The following is a 13,242-nucleotide window of genomic DNA, read 5'->3' as shown; positions in this document are numbered from 1 at the left end:
TTTTGTAAATTGTTCGTGAAAGCACTGTAACCTGACCTTGTACTTTGTGGACTACCACACTATTTAATCCTTTCAATATTATCATAAATTACCATAAACGCGGGAATAATAACAATATATGACAGATTCCCAGGTACCATATTGTTTTTAAAATAATGACGTCATGCTCGTCATATTATCGAAACTTTCCATATTAACAGTGAGTAAAACTCAGTTCTTCAAAATAATTACTTTATTCTGGTAAAACCCTTATATCATATTTGAAATTTAGATTGTTCACCACATGATACTTATATATATACGCATGCTGTGTTCATATCCAGAAAGTTTCAATCTATGTTCATGTTTTTATTAAGTCCATGTTTATATTAAGTTTAACATTTTAAGGATTGTAACCAGTTTTATGAAACAATTAAAAAAAAAAAAAGAAAAACAAAAAAAAAACCCGTTTCTATGGATAAACAGATCTGTCCTGTTCGGCTACTCGTGAAAGCCCCAATGCGATATTCTATCGCCAAACAGCAGTACCCAAAATTGTTGTGTTCCGGTTTGAAGGGTGAGTGAGCCAATATAACTACAGGCACAAGGGACATAACATCTTAGTTCCCAAGGTTGATGGCACATTGGCGATGTAAGGAATGGTTAATATTTCTTACAGTGGTGACCACTTACCATCAGATGGCATTTGCTCGTCCGCCAACCTATATCACAAAAAGGATGCATATAATTAAAACCATATATATAACGTTCACGATATCCTGAAATTGCGATTAGAAATTCTATGGTTGTTTATTCTAACACAAAATTTAATTGAACTAATTTGATGTTGTATAAGATACAAATTACGATAGTTAAGGAATAATTAATTTTTGCTCACAAACTCTACTTCAATAGGGCTTATATATAAACCGTTCATTACGCTAAAATGTATCCGGCTCGTTAGTGTAGTTCAAAGGGATACAAAAGAAACAACGACAGACTGACGGAATACAAATTAGCGTCATCGAATTTCCAGGCCGGCACTCTGGGAATGTCATTATGGTTGTGGCCGTAGATAAAGACGGAAAGTGCTTTGTGCTTTGTGGAGCGTTTGACAAAGGTATATCGGACGAAACCACTAGCTAACGGTCCATGCTGAAGTACCTTTACTTATAAGTACTTCGATTACTATTGGTAAATAGTTTTTATCGCTTGGATAATATTAAGATTTTAATAATGTTAATTTGTTTCAGATTGTGCAATACACATACGACCAATGAGATCTGGACGCGTCCATTCCGGGCATCTTCCGAAAACCCACGGGTGCCGCTTGCTCTTCTCTCCGCCTTCACCAAAAAACGCGCTTCTCATTGACTTACACAAATTAAACGTTCCTTGCTCCAGTGGATTTGTGAAGTTCACGCCAACATCGCCAATTATTTGTGGAAAGCTGGAACAAATACCAGTTCCGAATAGAAAATATCTTTACCAGTCTTCATTGAGCAATCCAGAATTAGAGCTCCATGGTCGACCCACGTTCGCCGCGATTTATCGTCTAGTGGATCATTGTCACGATGTTCTTCTGACGGGAAGAAACGGCTCGTTCGAAGTTGGCCCAACAACAAAATTATTCTGCTCGTATAAAATTCACCTTCCGTATGGAAACCGAGTCGCTTTACGTCTGCAAATGGGCACAGGACCGATAAACAGAAGGGATTCTGAGAATTCCAATATAATTCATGAGGACTTACATACATTTTGTAAAGGAATGGAGCTTAACTTAATAGATGGCGATTCGAGATGGAAGCATTGCTCGCAACCAGGAGATCCTTTGCGGAGTGTTCAAATTATTTCTGAGAGAAATTTTGTCAGACTTAATATAAGTATTTTGGCTAAGAAAAACTCTTCAGCGATGTGGTTGAAAGTTTGGTGGATGGACAAGCCAGTAGAAGAAATTATTGGGCATTGTGAATACGGATGGGTGGTTTCTGGAGATTTCTGTATAATGGCTGTAAGGGAAACTAAAAAGGCATGGAGACAAGCTGAGAACGAGTGCGTTAAAATTGGCGGCCATCTTGCTAGCATACTGAATGAGCGACAGCAACAAATAATGGACCAACTCCTTATACATGCGTGAGTTTTTATAAATATTACAGTATTTTTTTAAATATTTATATTGTAACAACTTTGATGAACATTAATGAGAGTCACTGTCAATCCGTCTGCTTCAATGAGTATAATTTTTAGTGTTTTAAAATATTTTGATTAAAAGGCTTTTTAAATGTTTGTAACTTTAACTGTCAAGTCAAAGTCTTATCCTCAAAAATATATGAACTAGATTTTGAAAGATCAAAATAAAAAAATGGAAACTAAAGACTGACGAGAACATATGTATGTTAACCTAACATTATGAATATATTTTTTTATCGCAGACCTGGCGCCGGAACAGACGATGTTTACTGGATCGGGGCTACGGATGCCGTCCACGAGGGCGAGTTCCGGTGGTCAGATGGCCTACCTTTTTCGTACGCACGTGAGTATTGCAATACGTTTCATTATTAGCATTACAAAATCTGTGTTCTCTCAAGGTTCTATTAAAAATATATTCTTAAAAATATATGCAGATTGCTATGACGATTAGTGTTTAAAAGCATACTTGAATAAAGTTGATTTTAATGATTTTAATTTTTAATAAAAAAAAATATATTTATTATACTAATTTTTGTTACAAAATAATTTATTAAGGCATTATAATCTAATTATTATAATATCAATGTCGATGTTTCACATGCAAGGCGTCTTATTAAAACTTGGAGATACTTTAATACTACTCAAAAAATTGATTCAACTTGAGCACACGCAATTAGGTAAATTGATCATAGCTGATTACATAAGTGCCTAGTCTAGACCAAATGGCGGCTGGGAATTTATAGTGAGTAGCCATAGTACCATCAACATAATACCAGCGTTAGCGTCCAAACCTTTAATTCTAAGCATAAAAGGTCTTTAATACTGTTTGTAAATATACAAGGTTAGTAATACCGTTGCGTCCATAGTCTCATCATGAAAACGTGATACAGGGCTATCTAAGTTACATTACGCAAAACTATTAAACTGATTAATATGGAAATTTAAGATACCGTTAGGTTTTGTATTGTAGACGGAGACTTATCGTAAATTTTTGAAACTTTGATGAAATTAAAATTCACTAATTTGAATGTCAAGCAGAAATACTTAGTATGTACGTTCCGGTTTGAAAGGCGAGTTTGCCAGTGTAACTACGGACACGAGGGACATAACATCTCAGTTCCCAAGGTTGGTGACGTCTTGGTTACGTAAGAAATGGTTTAAATTTGATACTCAATGTGACCACTTACCATCATGTGGCCCATTAGCCCGTCTGTATACATCATGTCAAGACATAAAAAAGTCCATCGATGGTTAACGACCAAAGCGACCAGTTGTTCTACTGGTAAAAAATTAGGCTCACTAATGAATAGGATAGGGGCGAATGATAATAATAGAGGTCTGTTGCATAAAACTTCAACCTTGAACTTACTGCTATATGTACAACAATAATAGAATAATACTACTCTGCTCACCAGTGAATCTTACACACAGAATAAATTCCAGGAGGCAGTACAAGAGGCGGATATCTTGGTATTCTTTTATATGATTATTATCTATTGCCAACGAGGCAATCTAACGTCTGGTAAACTTATCTACGGCATTATAACTTGCCCCTAAACCAACAGGTATAGTACAAATTATAATGCCGCATAGCTCGAGGCTCTGGTTATAAATTCCAGGTTGGGTCGATAAAGAAATATTGGGTTTTACAGTCGAAAACTCGTCAGTAGCAGCCAGTCTAGAAGATGGACGTGTGTACACTACTGTACCACAGAGGGCACACAGAGCAGATGCCTGCAGTTGAACTCTTTCCGGTCGCTTCGGATTGTCCGTGCGCCTAAGTTTGCGCACACACACACTTGTGCGCTATACGAGTAACATGTCCTGCCTAGTTGGCTGGTCCCTTTAAATTGTCCGCCGTGACTGAAATCGGTTAGGGTGACATTACTATTATTATATTTAGATACCAATTCTAATAAATTGAAATATATATATCAATGAAAATATAATTGAATTAAATTCTGTCAAGAGCCGAGATGGCCCAGTGATTAGAACGCGTGCATTTTAACTGATTTTTACGGGTTCAAACCCAGGCAGGCACCACTGAATTTTCATGTGCTTAATTTGTGTTTATAAATCATCTCGTGCTCGGCGGTGAAGGAAAACATCGTGAGGAAACCTGCATGTGTCTAATTTCAACGAAATTCTTCCACATGTGTATTCCACCAAGCCGCATTGGAGCAGCGTGGTGGAATATGCTCCAAACCTTCTCCTAAAAGGGAGAAGAGGCCTTGGCCCAGCTGTGGGAAATTTACAGACTGCTACTATAAATTCTAGTCGAGCGAAAAAAAATTGATATAGTTTTGTTTAATAATATTCTCTTGCGTCATTAATAGTTTTCGAAATAATAAAGAGATTTCTGACCTTTTTTTATTGCGTGTCTACAAAAACAGCAAACATTGAATAAAAAAAAAACATAAAAGTATTTAAATTTATATTACGTAGGCAACCAGTTTACGCCGACGTCTCAGAGCGGAGTTAACGTGAATTTACATATCAAATATAGCATTTAATATTCACAGTGTATGTATGTTATGCAAATTATTTTAATTAACTAATTTCCTGCAATTTTAATTTAATTTAATTTCACTAAAAGTTTAATTTAAATATAAATGGACCTTGTGGTCGGAACATGTTTATTAGCCGAAGATGGTTCAAATTCGGGTAAACGCCACAAGCGCAACAAAATATAATGCCTGCATGTAGAGAAGCTCCAAATACATATCCACCAACCGAATTGAAGCAGCATTGTGGAAAAAACCGCATATCAGTCTCCACAGAGGAAGAGAAGACATTAGGGTAGCTTTTTAATAGTGAAGCAAGTCTCACTCTGCAAACTGGAACACAACAACAACAATGTATTGTTGCTTGGTGTTAGAATATATGATGAGTGGGTGGTACCTAACTAGATAGGCTGGCACAGAGCCCTACTGTGGGTAAAGGTCATTTATACTTTCAGAATTTATAACGTGTTATTCATATTGAAATAAAATTGAATGCAATCCGTCTTCGGACACCTTTCATCAATTTATTTTTAAAATATAGAATAGTGATTCAAGACAATACCCCTCTCCCCCTTAAACTCTTACTCATACTATACCGTTCAAGCACATGTACTCGTAACTTACGAGTATTTAAATCTATATTTTACTGACGTGAGCTGTATGTATCTTTCAGTGAAAATTATTAATATTTGTGTGTTTTTAGTAATTAGCCTATTACTAAAAAACACACTTTGACTCGTTTTTAAAATTTGTATTATTTGGTAGAGGTTAAGGAACCCAGTTAAAGTTGTTTTTTTTTTTAATTCTAGTACATATTTGCTGAAAAATATAAAATTAAAAATACCATATTTCAATAGTGCGCGAAAACGCTACTTTGACGATATGGCGCCGCAATGGGGTCGGTGACGTCACTTGCCTGTATTGTAATCTGTGGCCTATATAATCCACATACAGTAGGCAAACGAAGTTAACAAGCAAGTGACGTCATCATAAACCCGACCAATCAGTTTTTGTGTCACGTGACAAACGTTTTTTATTTATTTGAAAAAATGCATTTTTATTTATTTGAATAAATTAATTATTATTTTCATCTTTCATTACTAAATAACCATTTTTAAATTGACACTTTATTTTTCGCATTGTCAAATAGCCTATTAGTTAACAAATTTATTAAGCCCATTAATTAATTCACTTTAAAAAACAAACTAGCGCTTTTGTAGATGTTACCGAAATATATAAAGTAATTTCTAAAATGTATATTGAATTACATTCGCAGTGGTTAAAATGAACGTCGGAAACGAAATTGCATGTCAGTTGTATCCAAGACATATACAATTATACAACCCGTGAATCGTGTGGGAAATTCAGTTGGACTCCTTTCTTTTCCTTAAGGGCGTGTCTATTTATTTAAAGTAAAGAAGACCTCTTCTCTTTTTGCTGAGAAGGGTCTTATTCCACCTCATGTGGTTTGGATCATACGTATGTGGCAAAATTATATCTGCAATATACACTCTTTCTCACGATATTTTCTGTTCTTCACACATAAGTGATTTTGAAACCGCAATTTTCGGATAAGATTCACATGTTCTAATCACTGCGTTACTGCTTTTACCGCAAACATCTAATCAAACTTTGCTCACCAACTCGTCAAAACGTGTATTGTTAAAATATTACATAGGACCAATAAACGCAACACGCAAGTTTTCAGAAAACTACAGCTCATTGGTGGTAAAAATTTTACTTGGTGGTAGGGCTTTGTGCAAGCCCATTCTGGGTAGGTACCACCCACTCATCTGATATTCTACCGCCAAATAACAGTACTCTGTATTGTTGTGTTCCGGTTAGAAGGGTGAGTGAGCCAGTGCAATCACAGGCACAAGGGACATAACATCTTGGTTCCCAAGGTTGGTGGCGTAAGCATAGGTGATGTAAGCAATGGTTAATATTTCTTACAGCGCCTTTGTCTAAAGACAGTGGTGACCACTTACCATCAGGTGGCCCATATGCTCGTCCGCCAACTATAGCCATAAAAAAAGATTAGAAACGTAGCTATAAGGTTCATTCAGAAATATAAAATCATTCGACAAATTATATAAATTATGACTGAAATAAATAATAAAAATATATAATAGAATAAAAAGTTGTGTGGCTGTGTTGTGAAAGCTGGCATTCATTATACCGGCTTTCACAACACAGCCACACAACTTTGCCAATTATTATATTCAAACCTTTTGTAAGGTATAACATAGGGCATATTACTCAACACGATATTATAAATATTTTGAAATTGATGGAGTTGGTATTTGTTAATTTTCCGGGAGGATGTTACTTGGTCATTGGACTTTGTGCTATTCCGTCTGGGTATGTGCCACCCATCATCATATATTCTACCATCAAACAGCAATACTTAGTAAATATGATGTCAAGGTCGATGGCTCATAGATGATATGAGGTATGATGAACATTTCAAATAGTTGTCTATGGGCTGTGAGTCACCTACCTTCAGATGACCCATTTGCCCGACTGTCTATAACCAAAAAAAAAACCAGTACATATATAAATGTAATTAGTAGGAAAGAATAACGCTGATGTTCTTGCCGTTTCTTTTCAATGGGAACTACATCCGAACCGATAGTAAGTACATATTTACGTAACTATTGTTCCCCCAATAGGTATGGTATGATAAAATAATGGTCAACATTTATTATTATTAAAAAATTGTGGAAAACTTCATTATATGTTAAATAATAATAGCTTTTTCTAACTTCCATAAAATATTTGTCACGCTGAAGCACTTCAATATCTACCAAATACAATAAAATAAAATCAGTTGCCAAAAAATGGAAACAAAGTTAGCTAGATTTTTTTTTTGCATATTTATAAAGAAGATCATTTAAAATTGAATACATTTAAAATATCGTAATGACTATTTGATATTTGATCTTTAAAATAGCCTTCTCAGCATATTATGTCGTATATTTAAGAACACAGCTGGTCTTCTGTGGAGACAGAATATACACGGAACTAACGGTGTCTACTAAAAAAATACAGTTGTGTGAAAATCTCTGGCCTTTATTCAAGCAAAATTTGAAAAATTATTTGCAAACTTCGCCCAACAATTTAAAATATTTAATTTTAATTTTAAATGATATATTTATTTTAGACTGTTATATATTGTATACTGATAAAGCTATTAGGTAAAGCATCGTAACATCGTGATATGCCACTGTATCCACCAACTAACAAAGAGCAGTGTGATGGTATATCCCTTAAAATAAATAATTTTACTTCAACTCTATATATATCTAACTTCTGTCTACAAAAATGAATAAAAATATATACAAAGCCGATATTTTGTCCTTGCCTTTTGCAAGTGCCATTTATCTAAAATTCATCCGAAAACGTCCACTACCAGTCAAGCCAAACAAGTTGTTTACAACGAAGCGATTACCCATATTGACATTCAGGCGACACCCATACTTTTGTTTGTTTTAACAATACTTTGAGAAATGACACTGTAAACAAAGGATATAGGATTATAATACCATATTTTATTTAATAAAATTGTTTAAATGATCTTTTATATATAAATAACTGAATCAAGCAGACATTTATTTTAAAGGTAAAATAACATTTTATAAACGTGCCGCTGCGTAATCTCACAATCGAGCTCATTCCGTTCATTGGTAGATATCAGGTATATCAGACAGAGTTTGAAGAGATGTGAAGGAGTCAGAAGTACAGGCAGAAGGGACATAACATCTTAGTTCCCATTGTCGATGGCGCATTGGCGATGTAAGGAATACTTAATATTTCTTAGAACACTAATGTATATGAATGGTGGTGACCACTTACCATCAGGTGTCACATTTTACCGTCTATGAAAAAAAAGATTTCCTAACGATTTTATCCGTAACCGCCGAAAACGAAATAAATTATTCCCAGACCAGATTCACATGTTTTAACCACTGGACCGCCTGGACTTATCTTACTTAATTACTCAAACAATATTATGTTAATGCATGTATAATGTTTAAGATGTGTGGTCTATATAAACCGCTAGTATATCGCAAGTTCACGACATTCCAAGTGGTGGAATTCAGGGTTGTCAATTGTGTTTCTACATGATTTGCATATTGCAAATTTGATTGAATGCATTTTTATTCTGCTCGTATAACTATTCTTTGCACTACTTACTAAACCATTCCTAAAATTTGAAGCATCTCCGTCTCGAAGCAAAGCAATGTAAAGGCATATAAGGTCATACACGTGGTCTATATTTCTTAAAGCACCAAGTTTATGGACGATGACGACGACTTTCTGTCAGAAAACAAATTGGTGGTCTAAGCATTTTTACTTGGTTGGAGCGTTTTGTTCAAGCCCATTTACGCATGAATCATCATATGTTTAGAATATCCCAGATAGCGAAACTATTGCAATAGTATCCCAGCAGTGGGACATTTACGGGCTGCTAATGTAATGTAATGTAATGTAAAATATTTTGAATTATATTTCTCAATACAAATATCCAATATATACAGTAGCATAGTTTAATTATATGTCACCGAAAACATTGTAAATATTGATAGTTTCTAATATAACTTTTATAGTTTATATAACTTGTGAAGCATTCCATTTAGAATGAAAAGTATATTACTTGCACGATTGCTTGAGTGATTGCACTTATCAGATATTCTACTGCCAAACAGCAGTAATCAGTATCGTTGTGTTCAGGTTTGAAGGATAAGTAAATCAGTGTAACTAAAGGCACAAGGGATATAAAATCTTAGTTCCCAAGGTTGGCGGCGCTTTGGCGATGTTAGAAATTGTTAATATTTCTTACAGCGCCATTGTCTGTGGACCATGGTGACCACTTACCATCAGATGGCCTATTTGCTCGTCCGCCAACCTATAACAAAAATAAAAGAAAAAATTATATCGATCGTATATAATATTCAATAGAAGGTAAGATATTCATTATTCAACTCAAACTGATCCTTAGCTTACAATATACGCCATTTATATTTTTTCAAGATTATATCGTCTATACCTCTTATAATACTAGATTCATTGTAAACTCACCATACTAATAATCAGATGATTCTTATAAATTTTCAGTTAAATATTTAAGTAAATAATGCTTTTTCTATATAAAACATCTCAAAATAAGAAATAAATCGCTGTTAACCCTGAACCGGTCTTTGCGGTCACGAACTTGCCAAGCTCAAACCTTCGCTAATTTCCTAACTACGCCAGCATGTCGTGCGAAGTTGACTTGCGGCTATATCCATTATTTCAGATTTCAAACACATTTTCAAAGCCATTTTCGAACTAAACTGGATTTTATTTTAAACGAGCTGACGTGACTTCAACTTCGTTAACGTTTAGCGTGATGATAGTTATTAAATATCCTTTGGGAACCCATTACATGATAAAAATTTACCCTCTTATTTAAACTAGCTAGGCTACGTTAGGCATCTATTAAATTATAACTCGCTCTTTAATTTTATGTTTAAATGCAACTATGTTAAAACATTTTATTTTATGTATAAACTAGTGACCCGCCCCAGCTTCGCACGATTGCTGATACTAAATATACTACAGAACGTCTACATACAACGCTATATCACTTCATTTTAAATCTGTAATATCTTCGAAAATATTCATTTAAATTACATGGTGTATTCAAGGTTCTTAATTGGATAAGGATTAATGCTGTATTGCTTAAAATCGCTTTGTAAACCATTCTTTGTAATAAAATGTAAAAGATGAAAAATTACTATTGAGGGTTGTCCCTAAGAGATGAAAATTTACCACCGTGGACATTTTTGAAAAACTTTATAAGGTGTACAATACTGTAGTACATTATTTTGATCTATCTTGTAGCGTTCACTCAGCGTTTGCAATGTAATCGCAAAAAAAAGTGTTTATTTACGACATCATATTAGAAACCTCTAAAATTGCACAAAAACCTTCCTCTCGAATCACTCTTTCTATTAAAAAAGCCGTACCAAAACCCATTGCGTAGTTTTAAAGATATAAGCATACAGACAGCGGAAAGCGACTTTGTTCTATACTATCTACAATAGTACAAAATGGAATTTAAGCACCTTGAACTCTTTTGTTAAATTGTCAACCAATTTTTATATTATTTAAAAAATGTTAAGATAGCAATTGTTTCTTATACTCATATGATACAGCTTTACTTAACTGTTTTGAGTCAATTGACCACGAGGTCAAACCTGTTGAGTCTTGACCTTACAGGGCTAACAACTGCAATCTAAATATATACCTAAATTATTGTTGTAACCTAAAATAATAAATGTGTGTGATTTAAGAGTATCTTGTTGGTTTATTGGCTTGCTTGTAAGCCCACACATCCCGAAGTCTTAGATTCAATTGACTGGATAATCATGAAATTCCTATAAATGAAACATTTCCTATTATTAATAGGTATTGAAATGAAGAATCCAGATGGTCTAGTGGTTAGAACGCGTGCATCTTAACCGGTGATTGCGGGTTGAAACCCAGGCAAACACCACTGAATTTTCATGTGCTTAATTCGTGTTTATTATTCATCTCGTGCTCGGCGGTGAAGGAAAACATCGTGAGGAAATTGCCACATATGTATCGACCAACCCACATTGGAGTGGACTATGCTCCGAAAGCTTCTCCTCAAAAAGGAGAAGAGGCCTTAGGCCAGCAGTGGGAAATTAACAGGCTGTTGATGTGATTGAAATGAATTATTCTAAAATTAGCAACATGTACTTAATTCTCACGAAATTGAATAAATGTTCATAGTAATTGTCATTGTTCAATAGACTGGTTCCCTGGTTGGCGCAAACATGCTGGTCAGCCCAACGATGATGGAACCTCTGGGCAAGACTGCGTAGAAGCTCGTAGAGAACTGCCTCCTCGACCGGCACACCCAACTTTTATGTGGAACGACAGAAGTTGCAGAGAACACAACTACTTCGTCTGCGAGAGACCTGGAATTGAAGGTATGGTCAATTTTGTTTTTCACAAGATTTAAAAAGAAAACATACTTTATCTTTTACTGTAGATGTTACCTTAAGGCTTAGTAATTGGGTGATTTTGAAGTTTTTATTTAGGAATGAAAATCGTAATTGTGAAATTGTTACTTAATTATTTATCTACTTAGATTGAATTTAATGATTGGCTAACATTGTCTAACGATAAGCCATAATACATATAATATGCCAAAAGTCATATCTCTAGTGCCTAAAATTCTTAAATTATTGTGGTGTATTATTGGTGTATTTGTGATTAACCATTTAACCACAAAAATATTTACACAAAAGTTAATTAAATTTAGAACCTAAACAATAGGTACAAAGCGCAATATAAACATGACAACAATTTAATTTTAGTCACATGTGTAAAGGTGCCATTACAAATTTTTTGTTTGATATTCTTAGTGATATCGTCATCCGAACTTTATTAAATTTCATGCTTTTGAACAGTCTACAGTACTTGTGTATGGGACGAATTAGAAGTAAAATTTTTGTGAACGAGGGCCTGTTATGCTATGTAGCGAAGCGAGAAAGGAATTTCGGCCTTTCTCGCAACCGGGCAACACTTCGAATTTTTCTCACGCCAATGCCCGGTGGCACTGAATGGTAAGAGTATCTTGAATTCAGAAATATCAAGAGATAAAATTTTGTATTTTAAGTGCCTCAAGATTATTTTGACTAGCATTTTACTGGTAACGATGAAAATATCAAATTGAAATCGCGTGTTAATGGCACTTAAAGTGTATTTATTTTAAAAAATGCGTACAGTTCACATGATTTTAAGATACCCCAATTCGTCAATATTATCCAAAAATATTATTATTTGATTATTCAACAATGGAATATATACCTTATTCAAAAGAAGAAAGAGTACATTTTTGATTCATTGAATTATTAATAAATATATTATTAACTAATTTGATGCCAATTTTAGCACACTAATTAATTTTGTCTTCAATAATATTATCGACTTAAACTTCTATTCAGTTCAAACTTCTAGTTCTATCATTCAGGTGACTGTTTATTTTTAATTTATATTCCAAAGCTGAATGCTGAAGAGAATTAATAATTAATTTCAGTTAATCATGTTATAAAAAAACATTACTATATCCCGTTTAAGTTAGCTTGATCTTTTTGAAAGATGGACTAGTGATGAGAAACAGAAAATATATTATTTATAACAAATGCGAATGGGACGATGGACTGCGTAATTCAAATTAGAATTCTTTATTTTTTTAACTTATTATTCTTAAAAGAGTTATACCTGCCAAAAGGACCGTTCGTAACAATAACTTAACAATAATCTTTAATAAGGATTTTTGTAATCGATATTTGTAGCAGTTACTGCCTGTTATTCGTGTCCCTACCGTCCGACCGATGTAACATTGTACAAGAGTTTATTATTTTCAATGTTTATATTTAAATTTTACTTTGAAGCAATAATATATAATAGAAAAAGCCTTAAAATTTTCGGATAACGCTTGAATCTTTAGGAACTTATATTTATATATTATTTTTTTTTTACAATTTTTGAA

General features: G+C 34.0%; 1 protein-coding gene across 1 annotated transcript in view; it reads left to right on the top strand.

Moving 5' to 3' along the window:
• Positions 1–13,242, top strand: part of LOC125069516 — a 124,307-nt gene that overhangs the window by 32,986 nt on the left and 78,079 nt on the right. Inside the window, exons 4-6 of the mRNA XM_047679036.1 lie at positions 1,233–2,112; positions 2,412–2,512; positions 11,495–11,674. Coding sequence (XP_047534992.1) covers positions 1,233–2,112; positions 2,412–2,512; positions 11,495–11,674 — 1,161 coding nt within the window. The remainder of the gene's footprint in view (positions 1–1,232; positions 2,113–2,411; positions 2,513–11,494; positions 11,675–13,242) is intronic.

This window comes from Vanessa atalanta, chromosome 15, assembly GCF_905147765.1.
Source record: "Vanessa atalanta chromosome 15, ilVanAtal1.2, whole genome shotgun sequence".
Classification (NCBI taxonomy): Eukaryota; Metazoa; Arthropoda; class Insecta; order Lepidoptera; family Nymphalidae; genus Vanessa; species Vanessa atalanta.
The sequence above is the reverse complement of the archived record's forward strand: the minus strand, read 5'-3'. Positions and strand labels throughout refer to the sequence as shown.